Source organism: Plecotus auritus, assembly GCF_963455305.1.
Source record: "Plecotus auritus genome assembly, chromosome: 2".
In the NCBI taxonomy this organism is placed as follows: Eukaryota; Metazoa; Chordata; class Mammalia; order Chiroptera; family Vespertilionidae; genus Plecotus; species Plecotus auritus.
Window position 1 is genome coordinate 16,433,981 of NC_137771.1, and position 16,354 is coordinate 16,450,334.

The 16,354-nt window shown below is 47.9% G+C and overlaps 1 protein-coding gene across 4 annotated transcripts; it reads right to left on the reverse strand.

Annotated features, from left to right (window-relative positions):
* Positions 1-115: 115 nt before the first annotated feature.
* Positions 116-14,727, reverse strand: TRIM63 (tripartite motif containing 63). Of its 4 annotated transcripts, none has more exons than XM_080656560.1 (10): positions 14,209-14,503; positions 13,411-13,495; positions 13,149-13,321; positions 9,805-9,973; positions 8,910-9,005; positions 7,029-7,262; positions 6,251-6,273; positions 5,805-5,929; positions 4,188-4,256; positions 1,552-2,051 (listed from the first exon to the last, which is right to left on the reverse strand). In XM_080656560.1, the coding sequence occupies exons 2-10, from the start codon at positions 13,417-13,419 to the stop codon at positions 2,041-2,043; spliced, it is 909 nt and encodes a 302-aa protein (XP_080512686.1). In that variant the 5' UTR covers positions 13,420-13,495; positions 14,209-14,503; the 3' UTR covers positions 1,552-2,040. The 4 variants fall into 4 exon arrangements, with proteins under 4 accessions (XP_080512684.1, XP_080512686.1, XP_080512685.1 ...); XM_080656559.1 differs by having other exon boundaries at positions 13,411-13,636; XM_080656561.1 differs by having other exon boundaries at positions 13,411-13,528; positions 14,209-14,500.
* Between the last annotated feature and the right edge of the window lie 1,627 nt (positions 14,728-16,354).

The window sequence follows — 16,354 nt, forward strand, 5'->3', positions numbered from 1 at the left end:
ATGTATAAATACAAATGTAACCTGCCATTCTCCGGAGCATTATCTCAATTTGTTGAGGTTCTGCTTCCCAGCATATGTCCACAGTTTGGCTCAAATAAACTCACAAAAATTCTTTACATGTTTCAGTGTTTTTTTTTACGTTAACAGTTTCAAGCACTTTCATAAAATGAGTTCTAAAGAACATTAGTTCTGGAGGATGTCACATAAATGGATAAATTGGGAAATGGATAAATTTTTAAAAAATTATTCAGAACAGCCCTAGCTGGTTAAATATTCAATCCACCAAAAACTATTTCAAGCCTGCCTGAGCTGGTTTGGCTTAGTGGATAGAGTGTCAGCCTGTGGACTGAAGAGTCCTGGATTCAATTCCGGTGAAGGGCACATGCCTGGGGTTTCGAGCTCGATCCCCAGTGGGAGGTGTGCAGGAGGCAGCCAATCAATGACTCTCATCATTGATGTTTTTATCTTTCCCTCTCCCCTCCTCTCTGAAATAAATAAAAATATATTTTTTAAAACAACAACAACAAAAAAAAACTATTAAAGAGCCTTAAAGATCAGACAGTATTCCAAACACCATAAACTTGATGGACCAGTCATTGTCTAAAGTCAAATCGCTTTGTTAATGGCAGGACTACTCAGAGCCCTTAACGTTCTACTGTGTTCTGAATGTCAAAAAGGTGGGACAGACTCTGCAGTGTTCCTCACATTTATAAGTCCAAGGTGTCTCAGACCCAATTAATGCACCATCTTTGATTCAATCAGTTTCATCTCTCTCCCAGCCCCTTGGTTCCTTGTTCATGGAAAGCATTGGTGCTACTTTGGCCTTGGCCATCGCCTCATCTGCTAGAACTGGTGGCTATCTTGACCTTCCCTGGAGTAAATTTGGGAACCAGCAGAGAATCCATTGTGCAACTCCAGCACCCACGCCCAACCCACTGGACCACAGAGGTTCTATTCCTCCCATTACCCACATAGTCAACTGATGGTGTGCCATCTAGTTTAGCTACCCCAGCAACTGCCCAAAGGGGCCAAGAGATGCATCCTGGAAGTATAAGAGAATTAACACTCTGGGAGACAAACTTCAATTCTGAGACAAGAGATGAAAGGAGCCAGCAGATAAAAAAATCTCCCTTCTTCCCTCTGAGGAACTCTTTGGGTTGGCTGTGTTCTTTATGACTGGCTAGAAATATCCCATGTGACTGAGCAAAGAGCCGGGTCTCTCCGACACTTGGCTTCTCTCCTATCCTGCCTTGCTTCCACTTTCCCTCATCTGACTGCCCTAGGATTGTATCTAGACTAAAACATTTAGGTTTTGCCCCAGGTTCTGTTTTCCAGAGAGCAGAGAACAGGGCATTACCCCTGAGTCTTGGGGATCATCTCAGGGCCAGTTTTCCATGGAGCTCTCATTGGGAAATACTGATACAAAGAGCTCTTCTTTGGTGGGACAGAAGCCTAGCCTTGCCATTACTGGTTCCCTCCTGCCACACCCTTCGTATCAGGCCTCTGTCCATCTGAAGTCTCCAGAAAAGAAGGCTGAATGAAACCCCAACTCCTTTGGCAATAACAGGAAGAGAGCACTGTGCATTTATTGAAACAACTCAGTTACCATCCCCTCTGTAAGGGGTAAACAGTGAAATACAGTACATTACCCTCTATCTAACAATCGCCAGTCACACAATGACCAGGCATTATCATACAAAAGTTCCTTTACAAAAAGCACCAAATTGGCATACATATACAAGTATATACAAAAATCACATTTTAAAAATGTACAAAATATTCCATTTTGCACCAACGTAGAAAAGTGTCCTGTGTGGTTGTTTCAAGCACATTTCCAACTCTGCTTCAGTGACTGCTGGACACAGCGGTGAGGGTCCTACTCCTAGTCCCTGCTCTCAGGAGCAGAGAGAAGACACACCTCCCCATTGTCCCTCCAGGGGCCCCGACCCCTCCCACCCTGGGCCTGTCACCAAGGCAGCTGGGCCCATCCCACCCTTCCCAGTCTCTCTGCATCTAGAGGTCTCTTCCTCATCCAACTCCTTACTGGTGTCCTGAAAGAAAAAGAAACACCAAGTGAGACGGGGACTCGGGGGTAAGATGTAGTGACAAAATGATCAAACTCCAATTCCTGCCTGGCCTCTTCCTTTTTTTGTAATATTTTTTTTTATTGATTTCAGAGAGGAAGGGAGAAGGATATATAGAGACATCAATGATGAGAGAGAATCATCGATTGATTGGCTGCCTCCTAAACACCCCCTACTGGGGATCAAGCCCGCAACCAGGGCACATCTCTCTATCCCTCTCCCTTCCTCTCTGTAAAATAATCAATAAAATATATTTTTTTTAAAAAAAGAAGTCACCAGTTCAATTTCCCATTCAGGGCACATGCCTGGGTTACAGCTCGATATCTGATATCTGGTGAGGGGCATGTGGGAAGCAGCCAATCAATGTCATGTCCTCTCTCACTGATGTTTCTATCTCCCTTTCCCTTCCTCTCTCTCTCTAAAAAATAAATAAATAAAAATATGTTTAAAAATAATAATAGTAACATTAGGAAACATATGTTAATTAGCAAACATGTCCTTCCTATGTACAGACACTGTGTTAAAAGATTCTCTAATGTACTCTCCATTATAATCTTTCGAGGTCAGTACTATTATGCCCACGTGCCTAGATGAGTAACCCAGAAAAGTGGTGATCTACCCAAGATCACACCACCAGTTGGTGAGAAAGCTGTAATTCAGAACTCTTAATTGTAATCTTCTAGGTTGGCAAACTCAGATGCCAACAGGGGCCAGCAAATGACATGAATGAGAGCAGGAAGGCTGACAGTGGTGGTCTGGGAAAATTGGCAAGTGCATGCCCCATGCAAAGGGGGCAGCCACTGCCCAGCACCAACTCTTGGGCTGAGAGAGAAGGGCAAGCCCAGCATTGCTAGCTCTTTTAAAATTTTGCAAGAAGGTGGAAATCTAGATTCTCAATTGAAATTTCTTTTTAAAAAAACACAAAAAAAACCCCTTTATTGTTGAAAGCATTACATTTGTCCCCTTTTTTCCTCTATTGATCTCTTCTATCCCATCCCCACCCCTACCCCAGACCTTCACCACCTTATTGTCTGTGTCAATGGGTTATGCATGTATGCATACAAATTCATTGGTTGATCTCATCCTACCCACCAACCCTCCCCTGCCTTGAAGTCTCCTTTTAAAAAATCCTTTAAGCCCTGGCTGGTGTGGCTCAGTTGGTTGAAGGGTCCTCCCATACATCAAAAGGTGGTGGGTGTGGGGGGCCAGGGGCAGGCTGGGAGCGGACAATGGGGGGGGGGGGAACATATGTAATACTTTCAACAATAAAGAATTTTTTTTTAAAAAAAGGTGGTGGATTCAATTCCCAGTCAGGGAACATACCAAGGTTGTGGGTTCAATCCCAGGTTAGGGTGCATGTGGAAGGCAACCAATTGATGTTTCTCTCTATATATCTCTCCCCCTCCCTTCCACTCTCTCTAAAAATCAATGGAAAAAACATCCTTGGTGAGGATTCATGAAAATAAATAAATAAATAATAAAATAATCCTTTATAATAATCTAATTTTTAAAATGTTGGCAACTGATTTAAAAAAATTTAAACATTGTGCTGGCCCAACAAAATACCTCAGTGGACCAAGCTTGGCTCATGAGTGCTCTGTCATTTATGTCTTTTATGCTGCACTGCTTTCCATATAGATATAGGTCATTTATTTTATTTATTTACTTATTTATTTTATAATATATTTTTATTGATTTCAGAGAGGGAGAGGGAAAAACATCAATGATGAGAGAGAATCATTGATTGGCTGTCTCCTGCACGCCCCACACTGGGGATCAAGCCCGAAACCTGGGCATGTGCTCTGACCAGGAATCGAACTGTGACCTACTGATTCAGAGGTTGACATTCAACTACTGAGCCAAACTGGCCAGCCTAGATATAGGTCATTTAGATATAAAACTGGGAGCTTTCTATTAGAATAGTTTGGAGTTTTTTTCTCCAAGGGTATAGGGAGCAGGACTTTATCCTTAAGAGGTTTACAAATATGGGGAACATCATCATATATTGGCATCATCCCCCATGTCCAGCACAGCACTTTGCACTCAGTCAACATCTCATGTTGAATGAATGAATGAATGAATGAATGAAGATGGATTTCTTACCGTCTTCCTTGCCCTCTGTGGACTCTTCCTCTTCCTGATCTTCTTCAATGAACTCTTCCTCTTCCTCATCTATGTGTGACAAAGAACAACAGTGTTAGGACAGGCTGGTTTCTCAGAGGAGCTGCTCAGAGGGGGACTGGCTGGAGACAACACTGATCCCAATCCTTTCTTTTAAAAAAGGAAAAAAAAATTTTTTAATTGATTTCAGAGAGAAAGGGAGAGTGCCCGGGACATAGAAAGTGCTTAATAAATGGTAACTGTTGGTGTGGTTCTCTCCCCGTTTTCCTCTCAGGAAACTGAGGCTTGGGGAGATGATAGAAGGCAGTGCAGGTCTTCACAAGGCCGTGCTGTTCGCACAGCATGATCCCCATTTGAATATCTTAGCTTCGGGAGGGTAAAGCGGAACAGGTGATCTACAGCAATGGCTATACCCACGTCTGCCAACATCTCAGCTTTGGGATGCATTTTTGTCCTCACCCACAAATGAGGTGCATCTGGTGCTCTGAGAATAGATGCAACACCAGATTCTGCAGGCTTGTGGGAGAGCCGAGCTTTCTCATGCCAGCCCATGTACAATTCTTCCCTGTTCCTGACACCTCTCTCTGTCCTGGTCATAGAAGCATCACCTATCAGAACAATGTAACATTCGGCAGAATTGGATCCCATTCTCTCTTTCTCTATCGCTAAATAGCTACCTTTCAATTGTGATCTTGAGCAAATTATTAACATCTTTGTTCTTCATCAGGTTGCCTCAGTTTCCCCTTATTACTGTTATGGTTACATTGTTACAATTATTATAGGTACTCTATGGAAGAGTAATTATAAACAGAAATGAGGACATGGTATAGATAAATTAAGGTACCTGAGTATTCATAGATGATAGCATGAAAAAGCTGAAGTTAAGGCTGGCTTTAGGCACTAACTAATACATGTTTAGTACTCTACAAACTCTTTTCTATCAATATCTTACAGTAGTTGTTGCAACAGCACCAAGAGGTAGTCATTATTAGCGGGCCCACTTCTAACCTAATTTTTTTTAAATCCTCACCTGAAGACATTTTTCCATTGATTTTTAGAGAGAGTAGAAAAGAGAGGGAAAGACAGAGAGAAACATTGATGTGAGAGATATACATCGATTGCTTGCTTCCTGCACGAGCCCCAACCAAGGCCTGGGCCAGGGAGGAGCCTGCAACCAAGGTATGTGCCCTTGACCAGAATTGAACCTGGGACCATTCGGTCCGCAGGCTGACACTCTATCCACTGAGCCAAACTGGTTAGGGCTAACCTGATTTTAAAAGTTAGGAAAATGAAGCTCAGAGAGGTGGAGGGGTTCGCCAAAGGTCACACAGATAACAAATGGCAGCTCCAGATTCAAACTTGAGTCTGCCTGTCTCCAGACACCATGTTCTCCCTACAGCCCAAGACACCTCCCTGCAAGGATCACTTATTGAGCAACAATTATGTACCAGGCACTGTGTTCAGCTCTCAGCGCATCCAGAAGTTGGTTGATATCTGGGCATCTTTGCTAGTATATCTGTTTCCACATGGGATGCAGTGGAAGGGAAGCTGATTTCCAGGGGTCGAGCAGGGAAATAGACAAGTCACCTCCCCGCTCACCTGTCCCAAAGTCGATGGTCCTCAGGGTGTCCGCTATGTGCTCTAAATCCAAAGTGAAGTAGTCCATGTTTTCAAAGCCCTGCTCTGTCTTCCCCAGCTGGCAACCCTTGGAAGCTTCCACAATGCTGTAGGGGATGTGGGGTGGAGAGGGTGGGGGGAGAAAGAGAGAGAGATGAGGGGATTTAGTGCAAGGATGGGGTGTTTTAGCTCCAAGCACACCAGTGTACATGCTTATGCCCACACCCAGGTCTTGCACCTAGAGGCTCCCCCTGGAGTGGTGGATATTTCCTCTCCAGTCACAAGCAAGTACAGGTCCAAGAAAGCAGGTAATGACACAAAGGCCAGGAATGCCAGCCTGGCTGAAATCCCCCCAGCAGCCCTAATGCAAAGCGGGAGGCCCTGGTGGGAGCGAGGGCCTTGGATCACAGCCCTGGGGAGAGACTGACCTTTTGATGAGTTTCTTGGCACTCTGTGGGGGAGAGAGAGCAAAGGGTTAGGATTGCATTAGGGGTAGTTCCAGGAAATCAGCAAAACCAGAGATTGGCTGCTGCAGATGGGCCCTTGGTGCCATTCCCCAGCCTAGCCTAGCCGTGACCTGCTCCCCACCCTGAGCTGAACAGAACTTGGATCTTTCCTCTGTCCATGGTCTGCACAGGTCTTGGTGATCACTCTAGGCCAGTGGTCACTAACCTTTCGGACCTCATGGATCACCAATGGTCCACAGACCACCGGTTGGCGACCGCTGCTCTAGGCCCCTCCCATTGTCCTGGCAGGAAGCTTGGATTTTAGGGATATCAGTCTAAACACCTTAGTCCCTGGACTCTCCAAGATGAGAATCTTATCCTAATCACTTTTTTATAGCCGATGCCTAGCACAAAGCCTGGCCTATGGTAGGTGTTTAGGAAATTTTTATGAAAGAACTGCACTGTAGGATCTTATAGCTGATCCTTTTCTGTCTCCCCCAGTAAGCTCTTCTAGGGCAGGGCTGCGTCTCATACAAATCTGTGTCTCTACCTCAGTGGCTGACCTATAGTAGGTGCTCAATCAATAGGCTTAAATAGGGATGTGTCAGGCTCATTTTACAGATGAGGAAAATGGGCCTCACGGAGGTTTCAGTGACTTGCCCCAGGGCATATGGGTGGTCAGTGGAGGAGCATGACTTGAACTTTAGACAGAGCGGTTGAGTTGAGGTGATTCTGCGCACACCCTCCTAGTCCTGCTCACCAAGAGGAAGATGGCTCCACCAGGCTCGTCCAGAGACTGGATGGCTGTCTCCACCAGCTTGGTGGACTTGTCCAGTTGCTCCCGGTACTGCTGGATGAGGGCCTCAATGAAGCTGAGCTTCTCTTCCTGCTCCTGCGTGATCCGCTGTAGCAACTCACTCTTCTTCTCATCCAGGATGGCATACAGCACGTCAAACTTCTGGCTCAGCTCTTCCTTCACCTGGTGGCTGTTTTCCTGGGGGGATACATCGGGGAGTCACATCCTATGGGGTCCTCCCTATCCCCAACACTTCCTTTCTAGGATGGATGTACTAGGAACAAAGGCTCTAAAGCCAGAAGAGGTCTGCCCTGGCTGGTGTGGCTCGGTGGCTGAGCACAGGCCCGTGAACCAGGAGGTCATGGTTCAATTCCTGGTCAGGGCACATGCCCGGGTTGTGGGCTCCATCCCCAGAGGGAGGCGTGCAGGAGGCAGCAGATCGATGTTTGTCTCTCTCTAAAAATTAATAAAAAAATATTTTTTAAAAGCTGGAAAAGGTCTTACTACACCCTCGTTTTACACAAGATAAAATAAAGGCTTAGTAAGAAGAAAGCACTAAGTTTTCATAGCTACTCAGTACATATTTGGAGTCTGGTGTCATGGAGAAATCAACCCCCTTCCTCAAAAAATAGAGACTCTAGGGTCAAATGAAATGATATATATTCTGGCCCTCCTGTGTGTCTCCAAATCTCGCTCTTCCTCCCATTTTAGGACCAAGACTGGATTCAAGAAGCTCTGCATCATTTGGTCCTAGAAGAGGGGGAGAAGCAGCTCCTCCCCTAATGACCTCCTCATTGAGGCCCTCTTCTCATCAACACAGATGTTACACCTCAGTTTCTTATCTGTAAAATGGGTATTATAATAATAGCAACTCATCAAACTCTGGTTCTAGCATTACTTATCAGTCTGGGAGTCCCATCACGGGTGGTAATAATGTCCCCTCCCTTCCTTCGAACCTATCTAACACACATTCTTTGTCTATCAAGAATACAATGATCCCTCCCCGCCCCCGTCTGATTTCCAGGGCCCCATCCCAAGTGAAGAAAAATCATAGATGCTTTTGTAGAAATAGAAGTTTCCTTCTGCCTCTACAGTCTTGCTACTCAAAGTGTGGTCCATGGACCAGCAACTTGGGCAAACCCTGAGAGTTTGTTAGAAAAGCAGAATCGCATGCCTCATTCCAGACCTACTGAATCAAAACTTAAATTTTAACAAGACCCCAGGGTGATTTGTATGTACTTTAAGGTTTAAAACCTTGGTCTATAGCACACCGGAGAACAATGGCCTAAACACTACCAATGCTGGCCCTGGCTGGTGTGGATCAGTTGCTTGGGCATCGTCCCATGCTTAGTACAGTTGCTGGTTCCATTCCTGGTCAGGGCACATGCCCAGTTGTGGGCTTGATCCCCGGTAGGGGGCATGTAGGAGGCAGCTGACCCGTGTTTCTCTCTCACATCGATGTTTCTCTCTCTCTCTCTCTCCCTCTCCCTTCCTCTCTCTCTAAAAATCAATTTAAAAAAATAAAAACTACCAATGCTAACAAAAGAATACTGGGAATTATTGGTGGGATGGGGGTCTGTCTTGTTCACCACCCCATCCCCAGAGCCTTTGGCAGGGGCTGACACAGCTGTGTTCAAGAAGCATTTGCTGAATGAGTGGATTAATAGATCAATGTTTAATGGATTAGTGAATTAGTGGATTAGTCCGTCTCTCCTCACCATTCCTGCTGGAACACCCTACTCCAGGCCCCAACCTTGAGTCACAACCCATGGGTGAGCCTTTGCCCCACAGACCAGGCTGCACTGGAGGCTTCAAACCCCCAGCAGAGCTGCTCTGTCCCCTCACCTTGGTCACTCGACTGGAGTCCTCCAGCTGAGTGATGATGGTCTGCACGCGGTCGTTCCCCGCCACCAGCATGGAGATACAGTTACTCAGTTCAGTCTAGATGGGAGGAGGGGTGGAGGTCAGGAGAGGAGAGACAGAAATAGTCTCAGGGCCTGCCCTCTTGGGATTTGGCAGCACAATGGCACCCTCACTCCCCTCTCTGCTAGAAAGAGCCTGCAGAAGCTGTCTGGCCCCTCTTTCTGAGGTCCAGAGCAGAGAATATCAGATACTGTTTCCTTTATTTTACAAATGAAGCACAGAGAGGGGAAGTGAGCTGCTTAAAATACACAGCAAGGTACTGGTAGAGGAGGGGCTTGTTTCTAAGAAGGGAGGGATGAAGAAAAGAAATACAGTTGGGAGTTCTAAAATAGAGAGATCAGATGTGAGGGCTATCTGGCTACGACATCTGTCACACCATTGATTGCCAGGGTTGATTTGGCTGATCTGGCTGGCTAGACGGGTGTCCGCCTCCTCCCTCACTGATCCATATGCGTCCCTCCCGAAGCTTGGTCTAAGAGGATGGCCTTCCCTCCAGAGGAGAGGACCGGGGCCCAGAGCACACTGGGATGTAGAATTCATGGCCTGAGACGTTCCCTGGTGGCCTGGCCCTGGGGTCTGGTCTCTCCCCTGTGGCCACACCCAGGTGCTCTCAAGTGGCTCTAAGTATAACCCATGAGCTCAGCCAACTCCCCCAGGAAGGCAAGAACTGCTGTCCCTGTAGCCTGGGAAGTCCCTTCAGAGGGACCATTATTGAAAGGCTGGCTCAGCAGATCTGTAGGGATCAAATCCACAGCCTGAATCATGGGGTCATGCCCAACAGGCCCAGGTTGGGGGTGGAAGTGGCTCGGGCCAGTACCTTTTGTCCCTGGAAGACACTCTGCAGTGGGGCCACCTCACAGGCCTGGTGGGCTCCAAACACCTTGCACATGGAGCATGTGGGCATCTCACACGTGAGGCAGTAGATGTTGATTTTCTCGTCTTCGTGCTCCTTGCACATGGGGTGGCTGCCCTTCTGCAGGGGCCTACTGAAGTGGAAGAGTCACAAGTCATAAGGCAGGGTCCCGAGTCTCTGCCTCCTCCCTCAGCGCCAATCACAGCTCCTCCTCAGATCTATGACCCAAGTTCTCACTGGTTAGATGTCCTTAATCCTTTTTGTTTAATCCTCCAGGGACCCAGGACCAGGGAAGCCAATGACACCAAGGCTGTCTCCGTAGACTAGGGCTCAAACCCCGGTGATGGAGTTGGCCTGGACATGGGAAGGGTGGTAGAATCTCTAAGTCATCAGATCTAGAGACATTTTCAAGAAGAGGAAACTGGGCCCCAGAAAGGTGAATTGACTTGCCCAAGGTCGCTCAGCAAGTCAGGGTAGGGGAGGCTAAAGTTCATTTGCTCTAATTATAGTCACCATAGCTCTCGGTTTCTGCAGGCTGGGCTCTAAGTGAAGCAATTTATTCTCATGGCCTCATTGAATTCTATATTTAATGAGGTCCAGACTGTAACCTCCATTAAAGCAGGGGAACTTGCCTATTCTCTTCACTCCTGAATCTGAATGTACAGTGCCTTGCACAGAGGAGGGAGTAGATAAGCAAGCATGCCAGGAGGGTGTCCCCAGGCTCCGAGAAGAAAGCAGTGTGTGTGTCCCAAGTCGCACAGCCATTACATGGGCAGCTCAGGGCTGTCCAACAGCCCAGCACAAGCCTGACTTCTAGTCCAGAGATTGTTTCCAGGGTCTAGTCTCTTCCTTCCCAAACATTCATTCTTCCTCCCTTTTTCTCTCTCTCCACTCAGGGTCTCTGGCATGTTATTTGTGCCTCTCTCAGGACATTGGTTACCTCCTGCCCGAGATTCATTTGGGGAGAGTCTAGGTCTTACCTACCCAGCTAGACCCTACACTCATTTAGAGTCAACACCGTGTCTGTACTACCTCTGACTTCCCAGCCCCTAACATAGCAGGCACCTCCCAAGCCACTGGGTTTGAATCCGTATTGTCCTGAATGTATTCATTCTGTGACCTTGGACAAGTGCTTTCACTTCTCTGAGCTTTGGTTTCCTCCCAGAGCTACTGGGATCATGGCAGGAGTTGTCTGTAATGAATGTGTAGTGCCTGGCACAGGGCAGACCACCCCCCCGCGTCCCCCCGCCAAGGGCAGCTAGCATTGTCATCCAACTATGCAGAAAGGCCTCAGAGGGTTCAAACAGAACATGCTCTTCATAGGTCAACACTGAGTGGGCTAATATTTTGGTGCAATGTGTGTGTGTGTGTGTGTGTGTGTGTGTTATGATTATAATGCTCAAAAATATATTTGCATTTTTGTAGTGTTGAGCCCTAGCAACGTCAGAGACAATAGCAGTTAGAAGTATTAATCATGGGACACTCCCTCTCAGCTTCACCACTTGCAAGCTGAGTGGCCTTGAACAAATCTCTGAACCTCTCTGAGCCCCCTCATTGTAAAATGAAGATAAGAATGTCTTACAAGATTATTGTAAGAATTAAATAGTGATAATGCATGGGACATACTTAGTACAGAGCCTACACACAGTAGGTGCTTGATAAATATTTGATATTTGTAACATTTCCCATCAAAATCCTACACAGTCACAAAACAAATCTTACTGCTCCCTCTGCAAGCAAGGGACATGAAGGCCCACAGACTTACCCAGGATCCTGCAACGCATTAGTAACAACCAGACTAGCAAACACAGTACCCGGGCCTGGCCTTTTCTCACTAGGACTGCTCTGTCACCTTTCCCTGGGCAGGATACTGCCTTAGGACCATAGGGCTGTGACGTCAGCAGCCGGGAAGCCTTGTCAGGATGTCCTGATTTGTAAAGATCTCCCTTGTAGCTGTGTCTCTCTCCAATGGGAGGCCCAACACCACACAACCTCCACCACTCACAAATTCTGCCTCAGAAAGAACCGCTATTCTAAAATTACAGAGGCGCCGAAGCCGGTTTGGCTCAGTGGATAGAGCATCGGCCTGCGGACTGAAGGGTCCCGGGTTCGATTCCGGTCAGGGGCATGTACCTTGGTTGCGGGCACATCTCCAGTGGGAGGTGTGCAGGAGGCAGCTGATCGATGTTTCTCTCTCATCGATGTTTCTAACTCTCTATCCCTCTCCCTTCCTCTCTGTAAAATATCAATAAAATATATTTAAAAAAATAAAAATAAAATAAAATTACAGAGGCATAGAACTCCATCACTGGTCCCACTCCCAGCTCTTACACTTCCCAGCTGGGCAACCTTGGACAACTGATGTCTTTGAACCTCAGCTTCTTCATCTGTGAAATAGTCATGCCTGATCCATAGGGGTGTTGTGAAGCAGCAGGAAAAAGCATTCCCAGTGCCGCCTGGTGCTGTGCCTCCCAGCACATGGGACCTTAGCTGTTGCTATCATTATAGAGCGGTGATTTCAATCTTTTTCATGTGTGTGTGTGTGTGTGTGTGTGTGTGTTTTAGAGAGAAAGGGAGAGGGATAGAGAGATGGAAACTGCCTCCTGCCCAGCCCCCATTGGGGATCGGGAACCTCTTGGTTCATGGGTAGATACTCAACCACTGAGCCACACTGGCTGGGTGATTTCAAACTTTTTCATCTCATGGCACATATAAATTAATTACTAAAATTCTGTGGCACATCTAAAATATGTATTTTTTTTATAATCTGACCAAAAAAAAAAAAGGTATAATTTTGATTCATTAACACCAGATGGCTATTGTTGTGTTGGCTATTATCTTTTATTTGACAATCTAAGGAAAAAGAGGTCAGTTCCCCTGACTAAGTAGTCAGGTATTGCATGTCTTAAAAATTCTTGTGACACATCAGTGTGCCATGGCACACGAGCTGAAGGTCGCTGCTATGTTCTCACTGGGCGCTTTCTCTGCTTATCAGGGCCACTTAGCTGTCCCTAGTGCCTCTCTCTGACCCTCTCACAGCTTGTCTTGCCTCTGGTTCCTACCATATCTTTCAGGAGGACAGCCTGGGCCCCTTCCCATTCGCTGAGTGACATGGAGCACCAGGGTTGGGGGAGAGAGTAAGCCTCTGTTCCTCCCTGAGGGTGAGGGACACGCTCTCTGGACTGGCTAGTTAGCTCGTCCACCCAGGGGACTGGATCTGGAGCAGATGAAGGAGGAAGGAGCCTGGGAGAGCTAGGCACAGAGCAGCTAGGGCAGGAGGCCGGCCTCCCAGCAGCGGGCGAACTGACCTTGAGCACTCCAGCTTGTAGATGTCAATGATGTTCTCCACCAGCAGATTCCTCTGGAGGCCGTACACTCCGTGGCGGTCCATGATCACCTCGTGGCGGCAGGATGGGCAGCGGAAACGGCCTCCAGACATGGACATCGAGCCACCCCGGCTGGACCAGTAGGGGTTTGCGGCCTGTGGGTGGCAAGGGCAGAGGTGAGGCCTGGGCTCCCTCCTCAGCCCCTGCCCTTTCTAATCTCCAGGTTATCCTCCCCACTGCTTACCCCAACCATTCTCTGGTCAAATCATGAACTGCAGTCCCCTGTCCTGAGATGAGAGACAGCTCATACAGGGAGCACCTGGTAAGCACTAAGCCATCAGCAGGTTTGAGAGTCAGCAGGCCTGGGTTCAAGTCACGGTTATTGTCTGAGTGACTTTGGGCAAGCAACCTTATCCCTCCGAGCCTCAGTTTGCCCATTCATCAAATGGGCATTTTAATTAGAGCCGATACTTTAAAGATAAAATAGTGAGAGAACATTTATCAAGTGCTTCTGGGAAACCTTGAGTCCTGCCTCCCAGCCAGGACATCCATTCTCATTCCTTTGTTAGGAGAGGAAGCCCCTCCTGCCCTCTATCTGAGGGAACAGCCTCGAAAGGGAAAACGCCTGTACCGCTCAGTGCCTCCCACCCTCCCTCCTCCTAGAGCTCTGGGCCCCCTTCCACCAGGGAGCTGGCTCCAGCACCCCAGGGTCTGGTTTCTTTCTCCTCTCCCCTGCTTCCCCCACTTATCACTTGTGGCATTTGACTCCTGATTGAAGAGTCAACTGCAGGGCTCAGGACAGAGGTGGCGGGTGGCAGAGCTGCCGGCAGGGTGGGGAGGGGAAACATGCGTCATGGAAATGGAATTGGGCAGCCAGAGCCACCGCCCCAGCCCCCTCAGCCCAGTCCAGAGGCCTCTGCAGGGGAAAGAACCTGCCCGGCCATGGTTTAGGAGGATCCTGGGCTAAGAGAAAAGAGCTTTCAGTACAGGAAAGCTGAGGAGCCCCCTGAGCCCCCGGGACTAGGCCATGCCCAGCACTGACCTGGAAGATGTCATTGGCACACTTCCGGCAGAGGTTGTGCTGACATGGCAAGATGACCACCGGCTTGGTAAACATCTCCAGGCAGATGGGACAGATCAGCTGCTTCTCCAGGTTCTCCAGGGGGTTCCCATCCTGGATCAGGCTTGATTTATAATCCATACTGTCCAGCGGTGTGGGGCCCACTTGGCTGCCTTCTTTACCTGCCTCGCTCTAAGCAGACCTAGGGTCTTGCCTTTGTCACAAAACACCCGCCCGGAGCCTCTTGACCTTCTTCTCCTGGCGCCCAAATTCTGTCTTGGTCTGAGGCCCCTCTGATATTTATAGCGGGACCCTGGTCACATGAGCCCCAGGAGGGGACCAGCTGAGCATTCGGGTGCCAGCACGGCTGGCGGAGCTTGAGTTTCCTCCAGGCCTGCAAGAGCGGCCTCTCAAATCACATGTAGGGATGAGCAATCACTGTTCCCCTGAGATGGGGGTCGTAAACAAGAACAGCTTGTTCGTGGGCAGACTTGGGGGAGGACTGGGGACCCAGAGTTTCCTCCAGAAATTAGTCTCCTCCCACATCAGGCTGGTGAGCCAGGGATGGGACCCCGAGAATGGGCCACTGGGATTGTCAGGGTTAATAGTCAGTGCCCCCTCACCGACCATAATCAGGTCCACCCCTCCTCTGGAGTCCTGGGCAGCTCCCACCATAGAGGCAGGGCAGCCCCTCTCTCTGAGCCCATCCCTCTGCCTCAGATCTGCGGTATGTGGGGAGGGGCATGGAACTTTCATGCCCTCTCCAGGGGCACCATTCTCCTGAAAGGGGGCAGAAACAGAATGCTGGGGAACCACCTAGTATTGTAAGAAACATTAACCATGCTCTGTTAACCGTGATTGTTTTATTCTGATTAGAGAAGGCATATTCTTTTTTTTTTTTTTTTTTAATATATTTTATTGATTTTTTACAGAGAGGAAGGAAGAGGGATAGTCAGAAACATCGATGAGAGAGAAAGATCGATCAGCTGCCTCCTGCACACCTCCTACTGGGGATGTGCCCGCAACCAAGTTACATGCCCTTGACCGGAATCGAACCTGGGACCTCTCAGTCCGCAGGCCGACGCTCTATCCACTGAGCCAAACCGGTTTTGGCTAGAGAAGGCATATTCTTACTTGGCTAGAAGCTGCGCTCAGGACCTGGGAGCTTCACTGGGAAATGCAGCCCACCCTCCCACTTTGGAGCTGCCCATTATCAAGGAAAGATTAACAACCAGAATCACTAAGATCCCCAGACCTTTTTGCATTCCTGTAGGCCTTTGCAAGTCTCCAGGCTGCTTACCTGTTAACTGACCATTTGGCCTACCCTTTGGCTATTTCCCCATGTAACCCCAGCCCTTGCATATCACTAAGCCCCTGTGCATATCTGTAAACTGGCCATTTGCCCGTTTGCCTACTTTCCTTTGTACTTCTACCTGTGCAAGCAGCTGGCTTATAGTGGGCAGCAGAGTAGATGTTTGTGGACGATCTGCTGCTCTCTCATACTGCCGGCAGTATTAGAATAAACGCTCATATATGATTCAACCCTGTCTCTGCTTAGTTGGCTGGAGTAGTGACAGGCAGCACGGACCCATTGTTTGTCTGGGTACACTTCCAGGATCTCCACCTGTTTATAAATCTGGAAGCTCTCCAATCCCTATCCTCTTGGGATTTTATGGAAGCTTTATTATGTAAGTACATTGATTAAATCATTAACAGTTGGTGATTGGATCAACCTCCAGCTCTCTTCCTCTGCCCAGAGTGGGAGGTAGAGGGGACTGAAAGTTCCAACCCACTAATCACATGGTGGGTTCTCCTGGCAACCAGCCCCCATGCTTTGGTGCTTCCAAGTAAAGTCACCTCATTCTCATAACAAAACACACCTCCATCACTCTCAGCACTTGGGAAATTCCAAGAGTTTAGGGAGCTATGAGCCAGAAACAGGGCAAAGATCAAACACATATTTCTTATTATAAATCACAACATCACAAATCCTCATTCCACAGATGAGCAAACGCAGGCACAGAAAAGTAAAATAACTTGTATGAGGTCACACAGCTTGCAAGAAGTGGCTCTAGGACATGAACCCAGATATGCTTGACTCAGGAGCCCAACAGTGCCAGCTTCTTTG

Bases quoted from the DNA above. Each gene is read 5' to 3' on its own strand.
- TRIM63 (XM_080656558.1), bottom strand. From the start codon at position 14,367: ATGGATTATAAATCAAGCCTGATCCAGGATGGGAACCCCCTGGAGAAC. The intron at 7,263-8,909 runs GTGAGGGGACAG...GTATCCCCCCAG, and splicing joins ACTCCAGTCGAGTGACCAAG to GAAAACAGCCACCAGGTGAA. The intron at 5,930-6,250 runs GTCAGTCTCTCC...CATCCCCTACAG, and splicing joins GCCAAGAAACTCATCAAAAG to CATTGTGGAAGCTTCCAAGG.